General features: G+C 50.5%; 1 protein-coding gene across 4 annotated transcripts in view; it reads left to right on the forward strand.

Moving 5' to 3' along the window:
• Positions 1 to 26,614, forward strand: part of LOC142583058 (paired box protein Pax-6-like) — a 218,037-nt gene that overhangs the window by 169,134 nt on the left and 22,289 nt on the right. For all 4 annotated transcript variants that reach the window (XM_075693333.1, XM_075693332.1, XM_075693334.1 and 1 more), the window contains exon 5: positions 3,135 to 3,314. In XM_075693333.1, the coding sequence (XP_075549448.1) occupies positions 3,135 to 3,314 (180 nt within the window). The remainder of the gene's footprint in view (positions 1 to 3,134; positions 3,315 to 26,614) is intronic.

Consider the following 26,614-nt stretch of genomic DNA (forward strand, 5'->3'; position numbering starts at 1 on the left):
AAGAACGGTTTTGGTCATTAAGGCGAACTTCCCCAGGCGGAATGGTATGGGGCGACGGACACGTCGCGTCGGTGTACGCGATCACCACTTTCTGCATCTGCAAGCGCTCACGGGTTGGCAGCGGTGCACGAAACTACGCAGCACCACGGAGCGCGCGGTTGCTCGATGCCGCCGCGGGCATCGCCAATATTTCGGAAGACCCCGGTCGGACGTGCCACTGACTACTGATGCTGCCAGTGCCGTTGACTGCATGCTTGTCGTCCAGAAAGAGCTCCTGTCGCATCATTTACGTCCTTGCCCAGCCGATGCTCGGTCCAACTCCCCGATTTTTTCTCCGTCTCCCCCAGCCTTTGCCCGCGCACTCCTTGCCATGAGAAGCCTGGCTCTCTACACATATGATAGCAGGGAGGCAGGCTGTGCCCGCGGTGCGGATTGATCGACGCGTCTCCTCTCTATCGCGATAGATGAGGCGCCTCCGAGGCACCAAGTTCGCCATTTAACAACTCGCTCTCGCTTTCTCAAGTGCGATGCCCGCTTTCAGAGAGAGAGAGAGAGAGAGAGAGAGATTAACTTGACTCGTTCGCAGCACCTGTATGTCGTTGTCGGTTCGCCGACGAACGACCACATGCATAGCGTTAGAAACTTAAGTTAGGGCCGCTTGCCATTAACAAATTTAGCTTTTCCTAAAGGAAGTCACTGGGAAATGTGACAATTAAGCACTCAAGGTAATTCTCACTTACGCAGTAGAGAAAAAATGCGAACGCGTGTGAAGTGTTGCGTCAATACTTGTGCGGCCACCGCAAAATGGTTCAAATCATAAAAAAGTAATGAAATAAGTAAATTGATCAAACTTCGGTCGCTATTAGAAATGTCAGCCCATCGTTCACCCCAACAGATGTATAAGAAAAAGCGTTCTTACGTAACATTGAGCGCTGGTAGTTCACTGCCCTATCACACTTGGTTAGCGCACGTGGATATATATGTGCGCTATCCATGCTAAACTGCGGTCGTCCTTTTGCGACGCTGCATAATTTCTACCGGAAGCGTCAAGCGCCACACCCACGGAAAGCGCCGGCCTTGGTTGCACGATGAACCGCAGAGCAGCCGTGCTTTCCGCTTCCCCATCTTGCCGCTGCACAGAGGCTCGCGTAACGGCTCGTGGCCGCACCGCTTTCATTCGCTGACGTCGCTACAGCATATACAGCGCTGCCCACGTGCTTTGACTGCGCGCATCAAAAGCGTCGTCGCGCAAGCAAGCCCCGAGCCACGCCGGCATGGAGCAGCCGCACCAGCGGAAGCGCAGCAGTATAAGCACAGCGGCTCCCGACAGAGACATCAAAATCGGCAGAATGCGCGCTCCTGATGCAACCGGGTCTCAAAGGAAGCGGCCGCCGCTCGCCTCTCGATCGCGATGGCTTGCTCCTCGGGTCTCGCGGGACAATGCGACGAAGCGAGAGCCGCACACTGTATACGCGCACGCATATAGGAGACGCACGGGCTCGCTATAGGTCACTGCAGCAGGCGTCCGTCTGTGTGGGCCGCGCGGCTACAATTACGAAGGGTGGGGGAGAGGGAGTACAAAAGGGGGTGCTCGAGCGACACATGCGCGCGGAGTGCCACCCCCCCTCCCCCCCGCCATCGAGCACTTCGTTAGCGCGCAGTATTGAGCGTGCCCGCGCGGAGCGCTGGTCAGCGGCATGGTGCGCGCGGGCCTCATCTGCATGACAAGCGGGTCGGCCGTCGCCTCATGCGCGTCGTCCAGTGGGCCTCGTTGCTCTTCGAATGGTGCGCGCACAGCGGGGCTGAGCGCACTTTCCTCGACGCGCTGGCGAGACATGCAAACAAGCCCCCCCCCTTGCACCCATTCACTCGCTTCGGGCAGTCACTAGTTTCCTACCCGAGTTACGTGTACTGCCCCTTGCCTATCGCTTCGTGCTTCTCTACGTGACACCTGCTCGCTGATGATACGGAGTTAAATCGATGCTCAAGTGCGGAATCGCACCTTCGTGCATCCTTATTTTATTATTATTTATTTATCATTATTAAACCTAAGTACAACAAAATGCACAGCAATTTATAAGTGACCTTCTGGAACCGACACCTATACGCTCGCCTGCTTGAAGAGAGAAAGAAAGAGTGGAGAGAGAGATAGTTTAATGATATCTGGAGAGTACAAAGGTCTGTTACAGCTTGGTGCATGGGCGGCGGCGGGAGCAGCAGCACCAACCACAACAACAAGGGTCCTTCGACTTAACGTCAATAATCGCTTTGCAGCGACCACATAACGCATCACCATGCAGTCTTGCTTTTAAACAGCTGCTAACTGGGCCGGTTTGTACAATCTCACGCAAAAAAAGATAATAATAATAATAGCAGACAGCACTTTTGAGCAGTGCAAGAGGAGACGACAGACCCGAGAGCCTTGTTAAGTGCTCACAAGCGAGAAGTATATGAAAGAAGAAACATGGGTGCGTGTGCTAAACAATGTTTACAATGTTCAGCAAGTTACACGATCTCCTCCCGCATCGCCGTTCTGTTGGCCCTGCATGTGTTTCCTCGATGTGACGTTGATGACGGAGACAGAAACGTGCGCACATTTAGACAATTGCCGCTCTTTGAAAGCGCGCAGTGCGCGACGTTGGACTACTGTTGGTATTGCTTGGCATCTTAAGACAGCGTAACAAGACCATGACAAACAGGAACGTAAAAAAAAAATAAGAAGGAGTGCTCGTGTTTTCCCTTCCGATTTGTCCTCTTCTCTCTGCGCCGTGTGACACTTGGGACGTCACTTTTTAAGATACACAAAACATGTCTGCGCTGCGCGTTCTTTCTGCGAACGAGTTCTAGGTCACCAGCCGATGTACAGTCCAGCACTATACTCAATGACATTCCTTGCAAAAGGTCATGCATTTCATTGCCCGTGATTGTTCGATGAAATTCGGAACCGATTCTGTATAGGCGATGAGTTTGAGAATGTGCACAAGCCAGTGTGGTGCGGTGAACGTGGTCGAGATGACATCGTCTCTCTCTCTCTCTCTCTCTCTCTCTCTCTCTCTCTCTCTCTCTCTCTCTCTCTCTCTCTCTCTCTCTCTCTCTCTCTCTCTCTCTCTCTCTCTCTCTCTCTCTACGTGCAGCTTGCACGGCTGGCGTGAATGCCGGACGCTACTACGAGGGCGGCTCGTTGCGGCCGGGCGTCATCGGCGGCAGCAAGCCCAAGGTGGCCACGCCCGTGGTGGTCGCCAAGATCGAGCAGTACAAGCGCGAGAACCCCACCATCTTCGCCTGGGAGATACGCGAGAGGCTCATCTCCGAAGGTGAGTTGAATGACGCGCACCTGGGCATTTTGCGTTGCCTATGTTTATACATGTTTTAGCAATATGATCCTCTCTTCAACATCTCAAACAGCACGTGGTTGAAATAAAGTGAGAAGCAACCAATGGTATCATCGCCCGTAGGCTGTCAAGATGAATCGTAGCTTTTTTGTTATTGATATCATCTGTATCTAAGCAAATGTTGGTGCCTGTAGGTGGCGCCGGCTGCCTCTCTGATATACACGCGCTCAGAGCGGTGATCCCAATCAAATCATCAATTTGAAGATGAAAATACAATGGCATCATTCGCAAAGCTCACGTAAAGAGCAAATATTCCTGGGTGTTCTTTCTTTGTTCAACACTGCCGGCCGCCTTTTGGTAGCCAAGGCAGCTGTAAGTACGAGACGTTTACAAGTTCTTGGTCCATCAAGAAAACAATAAAAACAACAACAAAAGAAAAACAAATGTACACACAGTAAAGTTTCTGCGGAGCAAATCAGGAACAAACAAACAAGACAATCGCATTAAATTCAAATCCAAAATCAGAAAGCTTCAAAAGCATACCATTGAAAAATAAACCAAAGCCCACAAAACTTATTGGCTAGAACTTATTGTAGTTAAAAATGCATCGGGGGTGGTGATAAGGTGAACACGTCGTAAGGTAATTTATTCCAATCGACTATCGTTCTTGGAAAGAAGGACAGCTTGTATGCATTAGTTCTGCACTGAGGCATTACAATTATTTTATGGTGTTTTTGCAGAGTTTCTCGTCTTCTGTTGTACTGCATATAAGTACGAAATTAAATTTTGGTATGATTATTGATGATGGCAAATAACATATTCAAGCGGTGCATTTTTCGGCGGGATTCAAAGGTGGGAAAACCGGAGCGGCTGATAAGATCAGATATCGATACCTGTCTTCCGTTGGCGTGGTGTAGAACTACAGAGCCTTTCTCCGTTTTAGTGTTGGGATCCCAAACCCCGTCAGCATATTCTAGTAAGGGACGCACGAGTGAAGTACAGGTTACAAGCTTTGTTTTAGTGGATGCATGTTTTAACAGGTGTCTAATAGCCAAAGTCTTTTGAATGCCAGTGAAAGTATGTTTTTAATGTGAGGGCTACAATTGAGATTCGAGCTGATCGTTATGGCAAGGTACTTAAAGTGTTCTACTAGTTGTAAAGAAACGCTATTAATTTTGTAAGAATAGTTCAATGGAACTTTTTTTCGGGTTAAGGTGGTTTGTTTGCACTTCGTGATATTTATTGACATCTTCCAGTTGTTGCAATGTCCTGGAAGCCACTGAAAGATTATGTTGTGTTCCTCGTCATGGCTTTGATGATATATGTGCCGAATTTCTTAGGCCAGGTGTTCATTTTAACATCAGCGGGAATGACCACGCCGACGAAGCCGCCCGATCTACACATGAAAGTGGTCAACGAGTCCTCAATCCGCTTTCGCAAACAGACGCTGCGGCTGGGCTGCGTTTGATGTCCCGTGATTGTACTTTGCCCCTGTGGGTCTCAAATGTTTTCACCATGTGTCGTTTGAGGTCGTTGTCTCCGGACATACGGATGCACCTCCCGCCTGGATTACCACGACGTGAACAGACCATGCTCTACCGTCTGTGGCTAGGCGTTGCCTTTACGAACGTATATGCTTTCCTCATTGGAGTGGCCAACAGCCCCACGTGCGACACATGCAACATCGACGAGACGCTCGCACATATTATGTGTGTCTGCCCGCGATACAGTGTTCAGAGACACGTGATGTGCAGAGTACTGGACCAGTTGGACAATCTTCCACTATCAGAACTAAAAGCTTTAGGCCAATGCTCCGAAAGGACATCCATGTTGAAGGCCTTAGTCGCGTTATTAAGGTTCCTGTGGTCTACGGGACTTCACGACACTCTAAGAATGCCGCCCCCTACTGTTTTATAGTGTACGCGCTTTGTTCGTGCTTGTCTATTTCTTTCTATCTCCCCCTTCCACTCTGTTTCTCTTTTTATCCCCCTTAACCCTTCCACCTGCGCAGGGTAACCAACTGGAACTACCTCTGGTTAACCTCTCTGCCTTTCTCTGTATTTTGTCTCTCTCTCTCTCTTCCAGTTGTGGCACCAGTCACTAACAGCACATAAATAGTTATTTAGAATAAAATCAAGTGTTATAAAATAGAGGTGTTTTTAGGCAGGTGCAAACGAGGTTCCTCTTGAGTGTCACATTGCAAGCAAAACACTCGAGAGCACGGACACCAGAGACCACGAAAATTTCTTTTGCTTGGCGTATAGAGAGAACAGTCCAACAACACTTATCCTCACTTGCGAGGTGGAGGATAGGTGTCACCACACTTGCGAGGTGGAGAACTTACACGGTGCAATAAAAATGAAACTGTTTGTACAAGCAACGTCAAGGCGACAACGATGAAACAAAGCTTCCATACCGCACGCTTCTCGAGACGCGCTTAGCGATGCGACTTGAGCGGCGAAACCGACTCCGTTCGGGGTGAAGACAACCGTCTCGCCGGTGTCGCAACTCACTGCGGTCGCATTGCAAGCGCGGCTCCAAGGCATATGTCCGGGCTGTTGAGTGGTACGCTGCGAGCTGTCCCTATAGATTCTTGACGAAGCTGTCAGTTAAATAAAAAGTTATGAATTTCTCAAGTTCCACGCCAGGCGTTTGATACGTTCTACGTGGCGTCTGAAACTCTGAATTTGCCCAGCTGTTGCCCTCAGCGCCATTGTAAGGAAGCTACGCTATGCCGTATCAGCACCATGACGTAGTATGAACAGTACAGGCATGATACTTCAAACCGGCGGGCGCTCGGTGTTCGCCCGATTTTTGTATACAAAGCAACTGATTTACAGTGCGGACAAGTTAGCAATTGACGTCGGTCCGTGAAATAAATGGAATATACAGCCAACCGCAGCCTTTTGTATACAGACGGAGAACAAGTTAACCGAAGTCAGAAGCAAATATTTTCGTTTAAAGAAAAGCAAAGAGAAAGAAGGAAAGCAAATCGTGAATTGCATTTCATTCTTAACGCTTTCGCCTACGCCGACCAGCAAACGTTTCATTAGCGCCGGGGCACGACCGCGCCGGACCACATCACCCGTTCCCTCAACGGCGCCCATAGGCGGCGCGTTTCAGAGGGAACCGCGCCATCGACGAGAGCGCCTCCACAGCGTGCACAGGGCAGAGATTAACGTCTTCACTTATTAGGCCGCAGCCCTCACGCCTCGCACCGCCGCTGATTACGAACAGGTGCGTGCGCTATGCGCTCAGAGTAACGCGCCCACCCGACGCAACGAGCCTCGCATTTCTCTTTCGCTCGGGCGTGGCCTCAATCTCGGGAGCGAGCTTACGGGCACCTTCGCCTCAACGTTCGCCCTCTTACGTGTAGAAATTTATCTTTTTTTCTTTTCTTTCTTTCTTTCTTTCTTCCGGTAATCTGCGGGTGCCCGGTACATATAAACGAGCGGCGCTAATGCTCGCAGCCTATTAAAACCGAGGCGGATCTGATGGAATGCCCAGCGATTCGGCGGCCTTTCTTCCACGGCTTAACAGAGACGTCCCGGCGAGCAATCAAAAACGAGCGGCCGGCGCGAGTCCTCGCTGCGATCGTGCACTGCACTGTTGCAGCGGCGATGAGAGTTCGCAGCGGAGGCGATATAGGTGTATACACACACACCGCGTGATATACATGCCTCGGCGGCTAGCTTACGCAGAGAGAGAGAGAGAGAGGGGGGGAGCGCTGCGCCGGCGCTCTTTTTTCCATCCACTCATGGGCGTTAATGAAAGATCGCTATCGCGTTCCCGCCCGGTCCGCCGCTCTTTGTGGCAGCGCCGTGAAAGTGCTCGCTTCGGGCGCGCGCACGACGCGAGCATACTGAGCGCGTCGCCGACGCCGCCAATGTGTGTATGGGTGCGCGCTCGGGCGCGCGCCTAGCTCTCCCTAACGAGCGACGCCTCCTCCCCCGACCGGGCCCGGCGCTAATTGGAGCGGCCCGCGCGCGCGCCTCCTGTGTGTGTGTACGCGCTGTGCCGGAGTGTAGCCCCCCGTATATATATATATGTCTGTCTACACGCGGCGTGCCTTGTTTGCGTACACATGGACGTTCTTCGCTGCCCAGCTCTCTCTTTCTCTCCCCCAACTTTGTACTCGCGCGCGCACCTCTGCTGTCTCTAGCTTCTTTTTTTTGTTCTTACTTTTGTTTTTGTATGACCAAGCTGCGCGTTTGCTCTCTTCCTGCCCTTTGTAAGCTAAATTCTAAGGCGAGTTTGTCGGTATCGCCGTCGAACGTAGAGCACAGACGCGTTGTGTCTCTATATAGGGAAAACTATAGCCTGACGGAACTACGTGGTTAAAAGCGCCGTTGAATTTTCCTCAGCCGATGAAGCCAAGGCAGGCGTTCCCCAAGTTGGCGTTCAATCTGGGCTTGTTTGTGCTGCGCCGATATTCCCCGGTTGCACGGCTCATAAATCTCGCATTCAGAATGTGTGCAATTCAATAATCACTCGCGCGTAATACCAAGCATATAGCTAGTTCACTAAACGGCACCGAAACCTTCCCGCTTCTTCGGACACTTGACTGTCGGGATTAGAAATTTGAGCTGGAACGTAAGCAAGTGTTGCTACAGGCTTGCAATCCAGAGCTACAGGCAAGCATTCTTATAACAGGAGTCTTAATTTGAAAAAAAAAAGAACCCTGATTTGTGTACGCATTTACGTTTTTCTTTCTTGTGTCTTTCCTTTCCTTTCTTCTGCGTGCACCAAGCACGCACTTCTATCGACGTTAAGATTCGCACGCCTTACTCAGTACGCGTGATTCGTTCAGCAACGTTTCTATCTACGTGACAGCTACAGAATGCAGCGCCGGCCACAGGAGCGCAAGTTAGCTTCACGCGCTTTCTCTGTATTAGTACAGAGAAATTTACCATTTCCCTATTTCCCTGTCATATGTTACACAGTATAAATATAGTATCGTAAAAGCATGTATACTTGCATATAGGGTCGCAAACACGCATGCATTTTATCAATGTCACGTTTTGTAAACGCGTGCGAAATTATTTTTTCTGCTTATGCCTATATGGGCTATTTCCTTTTTGCATTGAAATGTGTTAACTGATGTTGTTACAAAAGTGTGCTTGCTGGCCTGCCCGCCGCACTCTATTTGGATCAAAGCCCTAGCTTTGTTAGGCTACTAAGCCTCTTGCTTTTACTCCGCCTTCTGTCCCAGTACAGAAAGAAACAAACAAGGAAACAAAAAGAAATGAAAGGAAAGGAATGAAAGTATAAAGACGAGGTTTTCCGCGGGGGACGACAGCGTAGCGTCGCACGAATTCCAGCATTTCGAGTTCGAAGCCCCCTCGAAAATCAGCCCCTTTCTATTCTCCACCCGCCACTGCCTTCTCGCGTCTGTTCTTTTTTTTTTTTCCCCACGTACTCCTCAATGTGGTGGCTCGTTCGATTGCGTACGCACGCTCAATGACAGACGCGCGTGCGAAACATCCCCTTCCGGTGTGTGTCCGCCTCCCCTCTCGTACACATACACGTACCGAGCGTATAGTAAGCACGCCTCGCGGTTCACTACGCCGTGCACAAACGCGCGCTTCGGAACAACCTTTCCGCGGACGGATGGCATGGCAGAGCCGCGCGCGATGTCTTCTGAATGAAGCCGTCGGCGGAGGCGAACAACCGGCGCTCCTATACTTCGACGTCGTGCGATGCGGCAACGAGGAAGGCGTGGTCGCAAGGCTCGCCGCAGGTGGAAGAAGGAACCGCGATTTTGCCGTCGCCCGAAACCCGTCATTTCGCGGTCGTTCGGCACACTTGTCGCCGAGCCGGCCCCGGTAACAACGGCGGCGCACCCCCCATGCCCCCCTCCCCCCTGTCCTCCCTCCCTCGTGTCGCTCGTCGTCGCGCGAGAGGAGCAGCTCGGCTCGCAACCCTATTGCGCGCGCCTGCACGAACTCGGTCTCGTGGCGTGGACAGCTGGTGGCGTCGCGGTCTCTGTATATACTGGGCTGCGTGTACGTGTCCGGTGACGTGCGACGTGTCCCAGGTTCTTTTAGGCGGGGAGGGGGGAGGGGAGAGAGAGAGGGATAGTGTGAGGAAAGAGGTGTGTGTGATTGAGACGTCGTCTGAAAGCGTGGAATTAACGGTCGTCGCGTGGCTGTGTCCCTACTGCCGCTGGTGTGGACAGCGACGTCGCTCAATTTGAGGAGCTGCGCGTACGCGCGCGGACGAGAATGCGCGACAGTCCGATCCGGTCGGTCGAGCGGTCGGCGACGTCTTTTCGGCTGTCACCTATAAAGCTGCTCGAGGCTACCACTTGGGTACGGTCGCTCGGAATGCCTGGACCTCTGTTCAGTACGGATAGAAAGAACGAGGGAGAGGGCAGATAGAGAGAAAGAGTGTGTTAAATAGCGAGTGCGGCAGCTGCAAGTCACACTTGTCTCATGCCTTTAGAACAAAACGATCGTGGGCAGAGATTTCGGAAAGTGAACCGAAACGGCACGTCATTTTGCGAGCGAACAAAAACAAATAAAGAGAAAAAGGGAGACCGCATGCATGCTATATTTTAAGGTAGCCTATTAATCGGGTATTATTTTCAGAGTGAAAAATACCGCTTTGCAGAACTCCCCACTGACTGATAACTCTCTCCCCAAACTCTCCAATATTTGTCCAATGCACTGACACTCGTTTACGTGCGGCACCGAAAAGTGCTTCTTTAACGCTTAGTTTCTAGCAGACGGGCACAAAGCATCCGGGAGCCCAAGAAAGGCCCGAGTCAGCAAAACTGCTTCGAAATCTACGACGTCGTCGTTGCAGCGGTGCCGGCAAGAGTGGTGCTTAAACAGCCGCGGTTTCCGCCGCTACTTTTCCGTTTTCTTCACCTTGGAATCTGGCCCATTCGGTGCCCTCCTGAAAGCGCTCGCCTCTTCGCTTCGTACGTACGGAGAGGCAATGCGCTGTCTTTCAGCGCGCCTCGACGCCTTTTAACCCCGATCTCCAACGAACACGGATGCGCGGGTCGATCGCCGCACTTATTTCCCCGAGCGCGGACGTGTATCTATAGTGTATAACGTGGCCCTCTTTTCCGCATCGATGTGCAGCCGAAGATCACTCAGCCTCTCCCCAGCCCGTTGAGGGTAAAAAAAAATAAAAAAGAAGGAAGGAAAACGCTTAAAGCAAGGAAAACGGCCAAAAAGGAGAATAAAAAAAAAGTATGTATAGCTCTCTGCGTCAGCGTCTGCAGCAATTCACCCCGGGAGCGGCGCCACATAGCGACCGGGCGCCTCTCTGTGTGCGCGCGTCTGAGTGCGCGTGGATATCTGTTCAGCCGTGCGCGCCGATCCTGCTCCATTATAGCGCCGGGGGTGCCTTCGTCGGAGCGACCGACCGGCTTCCGAGTCCAAGAAGACCCAAGATCGAAAGAAAGAACGATATATATATATATATATATATATATATATATATATATATATATATATATATATATAAAGGAGATAGTCGAAGGGTGCCGTTTGGTTCGATGGCCTTAGCGATTGTTCCGAGTATTGCTCAAGCTCGCTCACTCCTCTTTCTCAAGGCTACACACGCGCGCGCAAGCGAGCGGCCGGCCAGGCTGCAGCAGCGAACATCTTAGCCGCGGGGATCTGCCGCGCGCAACATGCGAGGCGCGCCAGCGCCGTCGCGTCCCCAACTTCCGCGGACTTGTCGCGTACACACACGCACACACACACGCACACACACACGCACACGCGTAGTCAGCCCCAAAGCCGCCAAGCTTGAGTTACAGAGAGCGGCTTCCGATAAGCTCCAAGCGAAGGACTCCATGCGCGGCACGCGTATAGAATGGAAATGCTTCGCACACTGGCGCTTAATGTATATATACCTATATGCCCATACTCAGTCTCAGTGGCTCCGTGCAGTGCGGCGAAGGCTACGTACGGGTCGGATCGGCCGACCACGGAACGAGAACTGCGGTAAAGAACGGCTCGTCCGCTGTCCACCGCTAAGCCAGCTAAGTGGAGGGATTACGGGAGGATTAGCGGCGCACAGTGGGCGAGCCGTCGTCCGCTCTCCTCGAGACACGCATCCGGTTCACGTTCCTAATTGGCTGACACGGCGTGTAGCTTCCGCCCCACTGCATGGCGTTAGTGAGACAGAGTGTACCGTATGCCTTGTCCGCACCTTCCTTGGATGCCGCGTCGACGAAGGGCGCTAGCGCCATTATGCTCTTTCTCGTGCGACGGGGAACCGAGCCGCACCTTTACAGACTGATTTATTTCGCTGTAATCTTTCTTTCTTTCTTTTTCTCTGCAGAAAGGACGAGTGATTACATCTTCACGGGCGCTAACACACTATTGCGCGATTATACGCATACATCATACGGAGCCAGTGCGTGGCTCGCGTTAATATGCATGCGCGCCCCCGCATGCGATCGGGATAAACAGATTCGATATCCGGATCACGTGAGAAGACAAGGGCGCGGCGGCCTGCCAGGGCCTCGTGTTTTGTTTCTTCTTCTGCTTTGCTTTATTGGACGCCAAAGGTGTTCAGTGCGAGACGACATACAGCTAAGGGGCCCAGAAAAAACGAATGAATGAATCACGATCTTTTCGAAAATGAAAAGTAGGCTCCGCCAATCGCTTTGTATAATGGTGCTAATGAATCACCGCAGATAACGCGTCGTGTAGTCTCTTCTCGACGTAAGCGGGCTGGCGTTTCATTCTTATTTATGCAAATACTAGCTGCACTATATCTACTCCGGCGAGCTCGGGCGGACGTGCGTGGCCGGCGAACGCTAACCGCGATAACGCGTTTTGCTGCTGCGACGGCGAGGCCCATTCTTAAAAAGCCCGACGCGCGTCGCCACGCGACCGACGCTGCGGTAAAGGACGCAAGGAGGACACAGCGTTTTCCTTCAGAATCGCTAAGTCTTGACCTATTTCCTCTCCTATTTTTTATTTATTCGCTCGTGCTTTCGGCTATTGTGCGAAGCAAGAACGCGTATACAGGCGACGAGAAACGAATAGCGACCACGCGAGCGCGCAGATCAATACATTATATTGCGCCATCTGGCATCAAAGCCGGAAGCTTCCACGAATGCTCGAATGCGTATATACGAGTAAGAGACGCGTGGTATAACTACGACTTGGCACAGTTTGTGCGTGTTGCATGAAAGTCAGTGACGCGCACAGCTAGCGAACACAAGGAGACACGCCTAGCTATATAGCACGCACATATAAGAATGACCATGCAGGTCCAAGTTCCAACCAAAGGTGAACGTATAAGGGGTTCCAGCAAGCAAGTGTGAGGGGTTCCAGCTAAAGGACTTATTAAGAAATAACACGTCTGTACCAATCCTCCATTCAGCGCACATTTTCTTTTTTTTATTATCTTCTTCCTTGAATTTGCATTGCAACATTTCTTCAAGAAAGAAAGGGAGAAAACTTGCGTTGAAGGTTGATCTTGATTAAAAAACATGCGCGCATGGTTTCAGTTGGTGCAGTCGATATGGAGGTTATATACGTGGCACTTGTATAAAAACAGCTGTATACGCTCCCCGCGATGTTGCGCCGTACTGCGATTACGCATGTCGTGCGCTCACGTGTGATTCAGTGATAGTGTTATACACGATTGCGCAGCACAGACGCTGACATTGAAAGAAGTTCGCTTCCGCCGAGACGTCACGGAAACGAGTGAACGTAATTTGCTGGCGCACCCATACAAACTCGCATTGAGGTTGACGACGGCGTATTTCATCACTGCATTATTAGGTTTTAACCTTCTATAGCACATGCTAATACAGTTTCGGCGACGCCAGTCCTCATTTGCGCCATCTGGCAGGCACACTTATACGTTAGCCCAGTGGAATACTGCAAGCGTAAGGTGCGCTAGACAGCACGAACCAAAACCAAATTCGCTGCGGCTGCAATCTCCGCCCGGTTCGCACGGACGCGACGCATGTCTGTTCTCCGTGGGCTGTGCTTATCCGAGTTGCATTCACAATAGCTTACACTCGGTGTTAACCGGAAAAACTGGCACATATATTCTCTTGCACGTGATGCTCCCGGCTGCGAAGAGAACGCCGACCACGTGTTGTGCCACTGTCCCCGATATGATTTACAAGGACAATGTAGTTTAGCGAATGGACAATCCTCTGCTTTCTGTGCAGATACTACTGTAATACCATCCCCATTGGATCGTCGGCCCAGGAGGCAGTCAACGCAATATCTAGAACGACTAGCCTGCCCGAGCGCGTGACTGCGTTGTGCTTGCTGCCCAAGCGTGTGCACTAATTCACCGCCTCTTTCATTTTCAATCTCTCTCCCTCTTTCTTCTTTACACACACATCCTCCTGTTCACCTGATCCCCTCCCCCTGCGTAGAGCAGCCAACCAGACAATTTTCTGGTAAATATCTCTCTTTCTTTTCTCTATCTCTCTCTCTCTCTCTTACTCATGCACCGAGCCTGCCGACATAGCTACTTTAACTAACCTGCCGTTACAAGCTGCGCATTGCTATAGGGACCTCGAAACACTCCTGACAGTGAGTTAGTAACCTCACGTTACTAACAACGGCTTCGGGTTTCTTTTACGAGATGTTGTATCAGCGCCTCATAATTCCCTACAGCATTTCAACCAAGGCGCTCGCGCGCATTTTCAGTGCGCTGCGGGTGCCGAAGCGGCACGACGTGTTTCCGTGTCTCTATATCATGCCTCGTGACCCACATCTAAAGCGCTTGCGCTATAACGGCAGAGACATTACCGCCAATTATATGCAGCCATTCCGGAGCAGTCGAGGAGCTCGCGGTGCGCCAGCTTCTCGACGACAGCGTCTAAGCCAACCTGACCTAACCAATTATGGACGGCACATTTCCTCGGGAGCCAATATTTGCACGCGTGCGCTTCCGTATATGCCTGCACGGTGTCGCAAGAAGAAACAGATGTGCGACGCGTTAACGCGTCGTGGTTAAGATACAGCGAAGCTTTCTTTGCGCACGTTAAGTGCGTGCCTTTCTTTTTTTGCGTAGATTCTTTGACTATCCGGCGACAGTATAGTGGCGATAGTGTATTCGGTACGCCGCAAAAATGATACTTAAATTGCGGTGTAATGTATTTCTTCAAGAGCAATTAAATATCTAATAAAATGCTTTTTTTTCGTAAGATTACGATGAGACCTTTTGATTCATTGTTCATTTGTGGTAGCCTGCGTGCACGTCTCTTGGAAAAGTTGTTATTAAAAATGTATTGTCCTTTTGAGGTTTTGCTGCCTTCAATACGATAGAATATCATGCGCGCATGGTCTTTGCTGGGAATGTGGTCAGGTTCGTATATAGCTGTTGGGTTCTTTCTTTCTTTTTCTTTTTTCGACAGCCCAGAGGGACAACGTCTCTTCTGGCATCGTGCGAACTCTGGTTCAGCTTCTCAGTCCTCGGCCGATACAAAAGTCGAATTCTTTTTTAGGAAACTGTCCGCACGAAGCCGATATACGAGCGTTCTCTCGCACCGAGTATTTTGATGAATGCCGATGCGACGCCCTTTATGAGGCCAACAAACTGTGAGGCCAAGGAAAGCGTAGGAGAAATTAACCGCGGTTTTAATTGAAACGTGACCAGAAAAGGGAAAGTGGACAAAAGGACAACTTGATGCCGGTGGGAGCGGAAACCCACATCTGCCGCATTACGTGCGAGTGACGCTGGCTATAACACTCCCAGGTCCAAATACATGTAGCACACAGCGGCCATCACAGCTACATTGGTAAAGCATCGCGCGCGTAATGTGGATGATGCGAGTTTGGCTCCCAACGTTGGCAGGCCGTGTTTGCCCCCACTTTCGCTTCCTTTTTTATTTCACTTATTAATTCCACATTTCAAATGAAAGTACAGTTAGTTTCTCTTAACCTTTCCGTGTACTCGTTGTCTTTCGGCTTCGTGCGGTTTAGTGTGACTGACAAAAAAAAAAAAACGAAGAAGAAGAAGAAGCGAGCTGCTCGGCTTCCTTTCTTCTCGTTCAATGCGACGCCCTGCGTCATAACGAACCGCACTACACCTCGCGCGTGTGGCACCGCGTGCAGGCCTGTGGCACAGCACAGCCGCCGGTTTGCTGCGCCGGGCGAGTTCACGACTCGCGCCGGTTGCGCGCCCGTTTAGCTTCCGGTCGCCGGATGTTTGCCGAAGGTGGTCGCGGCTCCCTCTCTGTCTGTGAACACTGCAAACCGAAAACGCCACCCGTGAGCCCTTCCCGGCTCACGGAGAGACGAACCTTTGTTTTTTGTCCTTTAGTCCGGGTCCCTGTCTTTGTCTTTGCGTTTTGTCTTGGGTGAAAGCAATTTCTCCTGTCGCGCTCGAGCGGTCGGACTGCGCGTTATCGGCGGGCTTCCTTCGCGACGCACGTCGGACGGACCTGCTCGTCGGCACGCATTCAGTGCTGCTGTGTGTGGCTCCCGTATACAGGGATCACTATAGCTGCCGAAGGCCAACCAGCACTGTGTATACCTGCGAGGTGGCGGTGCAGCACTCTCTTCGCGACTGTGACGTCATCGACAGAAGTTGCGCACTTCTGCGACACGTCACACGATAATCTAATGAACCACTTTGAGAACCGCGTCATAAAAGAAAGACCACGTGCTTTGAGACGCGACGTCCAGGCGGGGTTATTTTTGTGGGGAACGGAGGAGGACACACGCATACTAGTAGTAGTACTAGTTGGTTCCTTATTTTGTACAAGAACATAAATATGAAATAGCTAAATCTAAAGGAAGGGAATGATAAGAAATTTACCGCTAACCGCAATGTAACTGTATTACTCTTTTCCTAAAGCGCAGTTTTGCAATGGGCGTCCGCCTGTGCCGCCAGAACTCTACCACGCAGGACCTATTACTTGGTGAAATTACGTTCGTACTCGCACCTTGAATACGATCAAGGTGTGCTCAAGGTTTCATAAATTGCGAACGCATATCGATTCCGTCCATAGGATTTAAGAGGCGCACTCGGCAACCGTCGCTTACGTAAAACAGAATTCTGACGAATAGGTCTATTGTGCGATCCGTTCAAAAGTAGGAAATATGTTAAAACGGGCTTTTTCTGAATGCGAGAAAATTCACCCCTAAAGACCTCTACTCTTCATGCTACACACTGCATTACTTCAGGTTCATTTGAATGCGTTATTAATGGCATCCACCGGGCTGAAACCGATGTTGGCGCATATAAAATTCCACGCGTGTGCATGCGCGTCTGTGTAATAAGGCATGCGCTTCCGGAAGCTAAAAAAATAAAAAAATCTATGCGTGCGAGCGACGCTTGAAAGCGGCCGTTACGAAAGTTCCAACTTGGTAATGACATCACGTAGTATCGCTTTCCTCAGCGCACCTAATGGATTTGTCATTGATTCCCTGAGGCACAAAGAAAGATAGAAACTTAGTATTTCTTGAGTCATATGCTTACGAGAAAGGCGACGTATGCCGCAGACCACCATTAAGGAACGAACACTTCCTGTAGCATGTCTACCTTAAAAAGATCTTTAAGGCTCGAGAACCTAGAAATCCTCACCGAAATAACAAGTTGTCTTTTTTTTTTTGTTCACCGTACTTACGGAACTTGTGGTCGTATTGTGAGACTGCATGCTGTTTGTGTATCCACAGAAATTGTTTTTCCCAGGGCTAAATTGTTTGTCACTACGAGGCTATATATACCTCACAAAGAAATTGCATAAAGAGGATCTATAGTTACGGCACGAAAGCATGCATCATCGAGACAAGAAGAAATTTCCCCGACTCTGATATGTGAGAATCTCTGTCGTCTGGACAAAAGCACTCATTGCGCTTTCGAAACATTGTCACTTATATGGCGGGAATTTTCATCGTGAGGGCAGCTTTCCGTTCGGAAATTACATCCTCTGAGCTAGTAAGAGTCAAAACTTCTGCATTTACGATAAACGTTTCTAGCCTGCCTTGTGAGTTTGTGTGCTCCAAATGACGAAAATTCTGAACATGCTCAGAAAAATGTTGGCCGCCCCGTTTATAAGCCATGATTGATGATCTGCCATGTAAACAAAACTCTTTCTTTTTTTCATTTTCGAGGTGCGATCGTAGTATATGCAGTCGCATACGGCACAGCACGTATACAACAGCGCTAAATGTGTATAAGAGGTCTCTTATATATAGAAGTCTGCAAATATCGAAGCGGCTGTCATTTGTTCTATAGTACATATATCTGTTGGCGATGTACCGGGTGAAACCTATCAGAAGTAGTTTCTACACAGTGGGCGTCGATCCTATGTACACCTACTATTTCGTATTTGTATCATTGCTACTATACTTTTCTACTCCGCACTATTCCTGGCCTTGTTTCATTTTTCCCCAGTCTCGGAAAAAGTCGAGCAATCGCCTATACCAGACTATATACCAAGCCAATTATTATTATTATTATTATTATTATTATTATTATTATTATTATTATTATTATTATTATTATTATTATTATTATTATTATTATACATGGAAACATACAAGCAAACAAAGGGAACCGGAAGGGAGCAAGCTGACAACTGCCACCGAGAGGGGCACAACGCCTGCCTACTCTTTTGGGAGGAGGGAATGAAAATATACCAAGCTAATCCCACCTAGATCAACGCACCATGCAGCACCACCACTACAACAGCATCACTTTTGCGTACCAGCCCTCAAATTCCTTATCTCTGGTGCTGTATATATACTAGCGTTGTCAGAAACTGAATAAAGTAAAGCGTAATTCTATCTGTATGACTGCAGCAGCAAGTAACATAGGAGCATATGCTAATCTTCATGCTAGCATCTCCAGCATACCATTAAAGCTTGTATGTCTCGCTCTCAACACCTCCTTCTTATCGCTAAAAAAAAAGTCAACTGGCGCTTTCAGAAGAGAGATATCACAGTTCACCTCTATCAGTACAAATTTCAACACCACTCTTAACCTCACACACTACTTCCTTCCCTGTAACGTTATACACGCCGCAGAGGCAAATTTTTGAAATAACTGGCAAACTTATACCAGTACGTGCGAAACAGTTCCCGTTCGAGGAATCAAGGAGTTGCCGCAGCGTCACATTCGCGCGTCGACATTCCCTTCTAATCACGTCATCGAACGAAGCAAAGACAACGCCGTCAGAAAGGAAGCACCGCATTTCGGGAGTTGAACGGGAGACCTACCGCAGGCTCGCGCGCCCGTTCGCGCTGGCGCCGCGGTCACGCTCTTCGCGAAATTCGCGCTGTACGCCACGCGTTGACTCGTTCCACGCGCGCGCGCGCACACACACAGTCCCTGCGACTTCAAGGCGCGACGTGAGCGCACCGCTTGTCGCGCATAATGAGGCAAGGGAGCGACCGAGAGCTGCCGTGGCTGCGATGTCCGCGCTTTCCCTTTGTGTGCCCGCCGACCAATGCTATCACCCGTTCCCGTGGCGGCACCCATAGCGCTGCCGAGCGCCACTTCACGCTTCGCCACTGCGCGTTCGCACCTCGAGGCCGCGTTCTGCTTCCGTGTTGCGAGCGGGCGGCGTTTTTGTAAACTCGCTCGTGCAGGTTGAGTCCGTGAATGGCCTTACTTATAACAGACGTACGGCTGTTTTGTTCGTTCGTTTGAGTTTGTTCTTTAGATCATAAAAAAAAAAGAATGAGAATATGGGCCATCTATATACTTCGAGGCTTGCTCCAGAGTGAGTTACGATTGGACGCGGGACGGGGAACGGGACAGGGAACCGAAAAGATAAGCTGCGGGCGCGCAAATCGGGAGAGGCTTGTTCATGTCAGAAACGCACAATGTCTTCATGCGAACTTTCGCACAAAATGAGAGTTAAGACATCAGAAACTACAGCAGTTTGACAATCATGTAATGAAACTTAAAAGAAAAAAGGGCTAATAAAGGAAACATATCGAGTATCGCACACGTGCGTTCATGCACCATAGTGCATGAACGCACGTGTGTGCTCATTTGCCTTGTGCTATTTATAGATGCCACAAGGCCTGTTCACTCCGACCCGTGACGTCATGTTACTGATCAGAAATTTCCGTTGCCAAGACTGGCGCGACGAAAGCGGTGACGTCAAAATCACCACGGCTTACTCGGGAGCATACCCATTAGATTACCCGCCGTGGTTGCTCAGCGGCTATGGTGTTGGGCTGCTGCGCACGAGGTCGCGGGATCGAATCCCGGCCACGGCGGCCGCATTTCGATGGGGGCGAAATGCGAAAACACCCGTGTGCTTAGATTTAGGTGCACGTTAAAGAACCCCAGGTGGTCAAAATTTCCGGAGTCCTCCACTACGGCGTGCCTCATAATCAGAAAATGGTTTTGGCACGTAAAGCCCCAAATATTATTATTACCCATTAGATTCTACGGCAGTTGGGCCACTAGCATGACGTCATAAATGGGAGTGAACAGGCCTTGTGCTATCTAGATGGCGTTGGTTGATGTGACGTCACAGGGACCGTGCACACCGACACATTCGTGTAGTGGTGCGCGCAGAATTATTCTAAAAACAGGGAGGTGATAAATTTGATACAGCGTTCTGCAGAAGATCTATAGCTAGACAGCTGGTCTTCGCGAAGCCGCGTTTGAAAAGCTTTCAAGCATGCTTCTGATCAGCCCCAAAGCTTGTGGGCTGATTGAGGAGTGCCGTGACGAAGCATGTGAAACATATTACGCGGACATGCCTATGACGTCAGCATATCGCAACTGGTCAAAATGGCACGCGTAATGATACTTCCCGTAACACTCAATGGTCGCACTACATATATAGCCTGCAGACAATACCGAAAGAAACTGCGTGTGTAGCGCGTGAAAGCGTTAAACTTCGAGTTGAAGGAGCGTCGCACCATGCAATGAAACTACAAGTATACACAATAAGAAACAAATGCGTGCTTTTTTGAAGCAGGAAAAGCGCCAAAACCGCACGTACAAACACAAGAAAGAACTTAAAAAGAGACCGGCGTTTTTTTCTTTTTCTTTTTGCGTTTCGGTTTCGCCTGTGCAAAGCGAGAGGGCATGCAGGGGATATATACAATAACCGCGCGCGAGATCGCCTCTCACAATGGAACGTCATGCGAAGACGCGCTGTGCGCGAGCCTTCCCTCCATTTTTCGCGGCTGCGGCGTATACACGGCTGACACACGAGACCGCTCCTGGAAGGTGTCCGCGTCTTTGTCGCCGAGGGCGCGTCACGCACGGCGTCCGGCGAAAACGACAGCGGCGCGCGCACAACGCAAGGGCGCCTCGCCACGCGGATCTGGGCAGCGACTGATCGCATTGTCAGCCATCCAGCTAGAGCGCCCCGGGTTCCCCGCGTATGTATATACTCGGGTGCGCGGCGAGTGCATACGCAACGGCGTCTCGTGTGGGCGTGCCCGCACCGCTCGCTCTCTTGCTCCGTCGTTCTTATGCGCACGGGATCAGCTATATAACGAACGACATGCATCGCGGGGCACCGGGCAAGCGCGCACCAAAATGCGCGGTTGTCGCTTGCGAGCGCGTTGCCTTCAAACGAACGAGGCGGGGTACACGCATACCGCGAGAGAGGGAGGTTTAAAAAGGACACTGAAGATCAGCACTGAATCACTTGAGACTGGCGACCGAAGCAGTCTGTCAAAACTGTTTTCATTCGCTTGGCCAGAGATATTTGGTTATTGAGGGGGATAATGAAGGCCACACTTTCTTTTACTACATTTGAATTTCGCGCCAAAAACTCGGCACCGGAGTGACATTGTGACGTCACGAATTTCAAAGCATCTTTCTTTTGCTTTTGTTTTCTCGTACTTAAGCCATTTTGGTGATAGAAAAGTAGCCAAAGCTTGCTAGGTCGAGTCATTGATTCACTCTGAACGCTATCTATAGTCCTTCATTTCGGATGACTAATTGGCTAGACCAGGGGAGGTATTCTGTAGGAGTCCACCTAGTGGACTGTCCATTTTCGGCCGCTGCTGATTGGCTGGTGCCGCTCGTCTCCTCCTCGCTCGTACAGCTGCATTCAATCAGCAGCGGCCGAAATGGACAGTTCACTAGGTGGACTCTTACAGGATACCCTCCCTGAGCAGACGCAGTAATAATTAGTGTCGTCATGGAGAGCCGGTGCAAGAACCCCAGCGTGGCGGCGTCACTGTATCGTTGTTGCGTCTTTTGCGTCTTGCCAAGCCTCCTCCAACCAAAAAGTTGACCGTTTTGTTAGTGCAAGAGCGCAGTTTACTAAAAACTCCACTTAATATTCTTATTTAGTCTGACTTTAACGGCGAAGAAATCGTATACTTTTACGCAACCACTGAGTGAGTAGCACTGACCTCCGATAAGTATTTGAGTGAGTGAGTGAGTGAGTGAGTGAGTGAGTGAGTGAGTGAGTGAGTGAGTGAGTGAGTGAGTGAGTAAGTGAGTGAGTGAGTGAGTGAGTGAGTGAGTGAGTGAGTGAGCGAGCGAGCGAGTGAGTGACACAATCACGGCAAATAAGTTTCTACTTCACAGCACATCAGCCTATCGGCCTAAAACGAGAATAAAGATCTGATCTTAAATTTTCTTGCAACATATGTGATGCTGCTCGCGCCCCATATATACTTCACTCGCATTCCCCGACAAAGACTTGAAATTTATACTGCAATAAATGGCTGATGTACATGAACAAGATACAGATGACTTAATACGTACGATTTGAAAGAAAAGAAAAAGAAAAGCGGCAGCGTAGTCTGTCCACCCTGTGGTTCTGTATAAAAGAAATATTATAGCGTTCCCGTTCAGACATTATACGTGAACCGCTGTGTACTGTTGCGTTTCGCCTGCGACACGTGGTTTTGCCGGCGCGACGGCGGCGGGGCGGCGGACATTTTGGCCCGATCGTCGTCACCGCAACACTCATCGCCAGGTGTTTCCAGGCGCGTCTGCGGCGATGCGACCGCCTAGGGATTTCGTTCCAGTCATTGTGCCCGAAACAGGCGATGCCAAAGCAGGGATCTCATTCCAGTTATTGGGCCCGAAACAGGCGATGCCAAAGCAGGGATCTCGTTCCAGTCATTGTGCCCGAAACAGGCGAAGCCAAAGCAGGGACCATCTTCTCGTTACAGTCATTGTGTCCGACCGGCAGCGCCACGACAGTGTGCTGCGCAGCGCCACGACAGTGTGCTGCGCAGCGCCACGACCAGTTGCTACGAGATCTTGCGCAGCGCCACGACATGGTGCTACGGCATCGCTACGACAGTGTGCGTCACCATTAGCCCATTGTACATTCACGTGCTCGTCTTTTTAGGGGTTCCTTCTTGCCCTCAACTGCGAGAGTATAAAAACAGCTGCCCCCGGACGCCAGAGGAGGGCTCCGATTTCTTCTGTTGAGTGAAGTGCTCTCCCGTCTCTCTACTTCGGTCAACCTGACCGCCAACTCTTTGCGATGTTAAAATAAACAAGTTGTATCGTTGTTACCAGTCGACTCATGCTTTGCCGGGACCTTCGGATGCTTGCAGTTGTACCCCAGGCCGCCAGGCCAACGCTACCCTTGGGGCTTGCGACCCAGGTACAACCACGGGCGTCAGCGCCGAGTTCCCATCCGATCGCTCCAGTGTCGCGATCCAAACATCTGGTTGCCAGCGGTGAGATCGCCTCCGACTTCAAACAACTGTCTGCCAGCGGCGAGACCGCGACAACGGAGGCCAGCAGCAAAGAGATGCAGTTGACAGTATGCTGAGCAGCTCAACGACGATCCGGGAGCAGTGCAACGAGCCCTGTGTGACGACTGGTTGCCTGCAGCGGAACGACTGCGCGGAATTCCTGCCTGCGAGGTTTGGTGAGTGCGGGACTTTCTTCTTCTGAGCTTTGCCAGGCTTTTTGTTAGTGTCAGAAACAGAGCTGGTAATTGTGGTTGTCGTTGCTGCCGGGTTAGTTTGCGGCAAGACAATAGTAAGCAGTAGAGAAAGCAGCATTCAGAGCAGCCATGGATTTGAAGTCGTTGCGCAAACCGAAATTGTTGGAGCTTGCAAGAGAGTTGGGTCTGGATGTCTCAGACAAACTCAGAAAACCAGAACTGCTAAAGGCTATTCTTGAGTTAGAGGCTGAGGATGACGAGCTGTCGGAATGCCTTGAGACTATTGAGGAGAGGTCAAAAAGACAGGAGCGCGAACTTAAAGAGCAAAAAGAGAAACATGAGCGCGAACTTAAAGAGCAAAAAGAGAAATATGAGCGCGAACTTAAAGAGCAAAAAGAGAAACAAGAGCGTGAACGTAAAGAACAGAAAGAAAAAGAAGAGCGCGAACACGCTTTGGAAATGAAGCGTCTCGAGGTAGAGATGGAACGCGCTCGTAATGGAAGTCAGGCACACGGTGCAGGAGAACGCGTATTGTTCAAAATGACTGACCTAATGCGGCCGTTTAAGCTTGGAGAGGACATTGGTTTGTTCCTGGTTAACTTTGAGCGAACGTGCGAGAAGCAGGGGTTCTCTCGGGAAACGTGGCCACAGCGCTTGCTCACTTTGTTACCCGGCGAGGCGGCCGACGTAGTCGCTCGCTTGGATAGAGAGGAAGCAGAGGATTTCGACAAAGTAAAATCGAGTCTGCTAAAAAAGTACCGGCTGTCTGCGGAAGCGTTCCGTCGGAAGTTTCGGGAAAATGAGAAAGGCAGAAGTGAGTCATATACAGAGTTTGCGTATAGGCTTATGTCGAACATGCAGGAGTGGCTCAAAGAAGAGAAAGCGTTTGGTGACCACGATAAAGTTCTGCAGTGCTTCGGGCTAGAACAGTTTTATAGTCGGTTACCGGAGAACGTGCGATACTGGGTCTTGGATAGGCCAGACGTGAGTACGGTGGCTAGAGCCGCTGAGCTAGCCGAGGAGTTTGTGACGCGTCGAGCTCGCGGAGCTAAGGACGGTCAAAAGGGTGAATTTGGCTCCAAGTCTGAGAGGCCAAGGTTCACGCCCATGAGATTTAAGGGGGACACGCGTAGTGAGGATGCGAGTGAAAGCAATCCGACCAAACGTAAAGAGACGGCAGCCGAAGCCGAACGCAGAAAGCGGTTCGAGATGAGGCGAGCGGGCGTTTGTTATACGTGCCAGAAGCCGGGTCACTTTTCGGCGCAGTGTCCGGAAACAACACCAAAAGTTGTGTTTTTTTCAATAGGCAGCACTGACGAGAACATGAAGCTTCTTGAGCCTTACATGCGAGACCTCCTCGTAAACGGGAAAGAGTGCCGAGTGCTTCGCGATTCCGCAGCTACGATGGATGTAGTTCACCCGTCTTACGTAGAACCCCATATGTTCACGGGCGAGTGCGCGTGGATCAAGCAAGCCGTGGAAGCTCATAGCGTGTGTCTGCCGGTAGCAAAAGTGCTTATTGAAGGACCTTTCGGAGCGCTTGAGACGGAGGCGGCAGTGTCATCTATGCTGCCACCCCAGTACCCGTACCTATTTTCAAACAGGTCCGATCACCTCCTGCGCGAGAAGGGGCTTTTGTTTGGTGAAGCTAGTGTTCAGGCCTTAACCAGATCGAAGGTTCGGGAGCTCGCTGCAAAGGCGGTAGTTGCGGGGCCGACGTTATCAAACAACGAAAAAGGGTCAGAGGCGCAGCAAGCTGATATTCAGAGCACGCCCGAACAGAATAAAATTGAGTCTGTAGCGTTGAAGGCGCCAGATACTGGAGAGGAAAATCCCGACGCGGGAAAGTTAGAAGAGCTATCTACTGATTTGCTCATCGCGCCTACGTCAGACGGACTTGATAGGTTGCTAAAAGTCAGCCGGACGGCTTGGATAGCCGAGCAAAAAAAGGATGGCAGCCTGGAAAACGTGCGCTGCAATGTCAAAGAAGGTATCGCCAGGAAAACTGCGCGTTTTGTGGAAAGAGGTGGAGTCCTGTACCGGAAGTATCTAGACCGCCGAGGAGTGGAGTTCGATCAGCTGGTCGTGCCTCAATGCTATCGTCAGGATCTGTTGCGCTTGTCACATGGGGGTTCGTGGTCCGGACACCTAGGAGTTAAGAAAACTAAGGACCGTCTCTTGCAAGAGTACTATTGGCCAGGGTGTTTTCGGGACGCAGACCATTTCGTGAGGACATGTGACACTTGTCAGCGGGTGGGCAAACCAGGGGACAAATCGAGGGCGCCGTTGAAATTGGTACCTATCATTACGGAGCCTTTTAGACGGCTCGTTATTGATACAGTGGGACCTCTGCCGGTAACAGCCACGGGGTGCAGACACATTTTGACTGTGATCTGCCCAGCGACAAAGTTCCCTGAAGCAGTGCCGCTTAAAGAACTCAGCTCAGTTGAGATAGTTAATGCACTACTGTCCATATTTGCGCGAGTTGGTTTTCCTGCAGAAATTCAATCAGATCAGGGCACAGTGTTTACTAGCGCTTTGACGACAACTTTTCTCGAAAGGTGTGGGGTAAAGCTGTTACACAGCTCAGTGTACCACCCACAGTCGAATTCCGTTGAGAAGCTCCACTCCGTCATGAAGCACGTGTTGAGAGCGTTGTGTTTTGAACATCGAACTGACTGGGAGCTGTGTCTGCCTGGGGTGATGTTTGCTTTAAGGACCGCGCCGCATGCGGCTACGGGATTTTCGCCAGCTGAACTGGTGTACGGTCGCTCGCTTCGATCTCCGCTTCGCATGCTTCGAGAATCATGGGAAGGTAGGGGCGACGACCCAGTCGTGGTGGAGTACGTGCTTAAGCTCCTCGAACGCTTAAGAAGGGCACAGGAGTTGTCAGGTGAAGCAATGACAAAGGCCCAGCAGAGGGCCAAGGTTTATTATGATCGGACAGCCAGGGCCCGTCGTTTTGAGGTTGGCGATGAGGTCATGATATTGCGCACATCGCTAAACAACAAACTAGACGTGCAGTGGGAGGGCCCAGCACGAATTGTTCAGAAACTGTCGGACGTTAACTACGTGGTAAGTCTGCCAGGAAAGCGGAAAGCACAGCAAGTTTACCACTGTAATCTGCTCAAACCTTATAGACAAAGGGAAGCAGTGGTGTGCATGATGGTAAACGTTCCTGAAGAGCTTCCGGTCGAGCTTCCGGGACTAGGCTCAGTGACGAACAGGGAAGACACCGGTCAAGTCATTAGTGACCTTATCAGTAAAGCACCGCTGTCGCCTGAGCAGAAAACCGAACTACACCAGCTATTACAAGAGTTTCAAGGTCTGTTCTCTGAGAGGCCTGGTAGGACTTCTGTACTTACTCATGATATAGAACTTACCTCCCCAGAGCCAGTACGATCCAAGGCGTATCGGGTGTCACCCCGCCAGAGCGATATTATGGAGGCTGAGGTAAAGAAAATGCTACAGCTCGGTGTTATTGAGGCAG

Source organism: Dermacentor variabilis, chromosome 5 (assembly GCF_050947875.1).
Source record: "Dermacentor variabilis isolate Ectoservices chromosome 5, ASM5094787v1, whole genome shotgun sequence".
NCBI lineage: Eukaryota > Metazoa > Arthropoda > Arachnida > Ixodida > Ixodidae > Dermacentor > Dermacentor variabilis.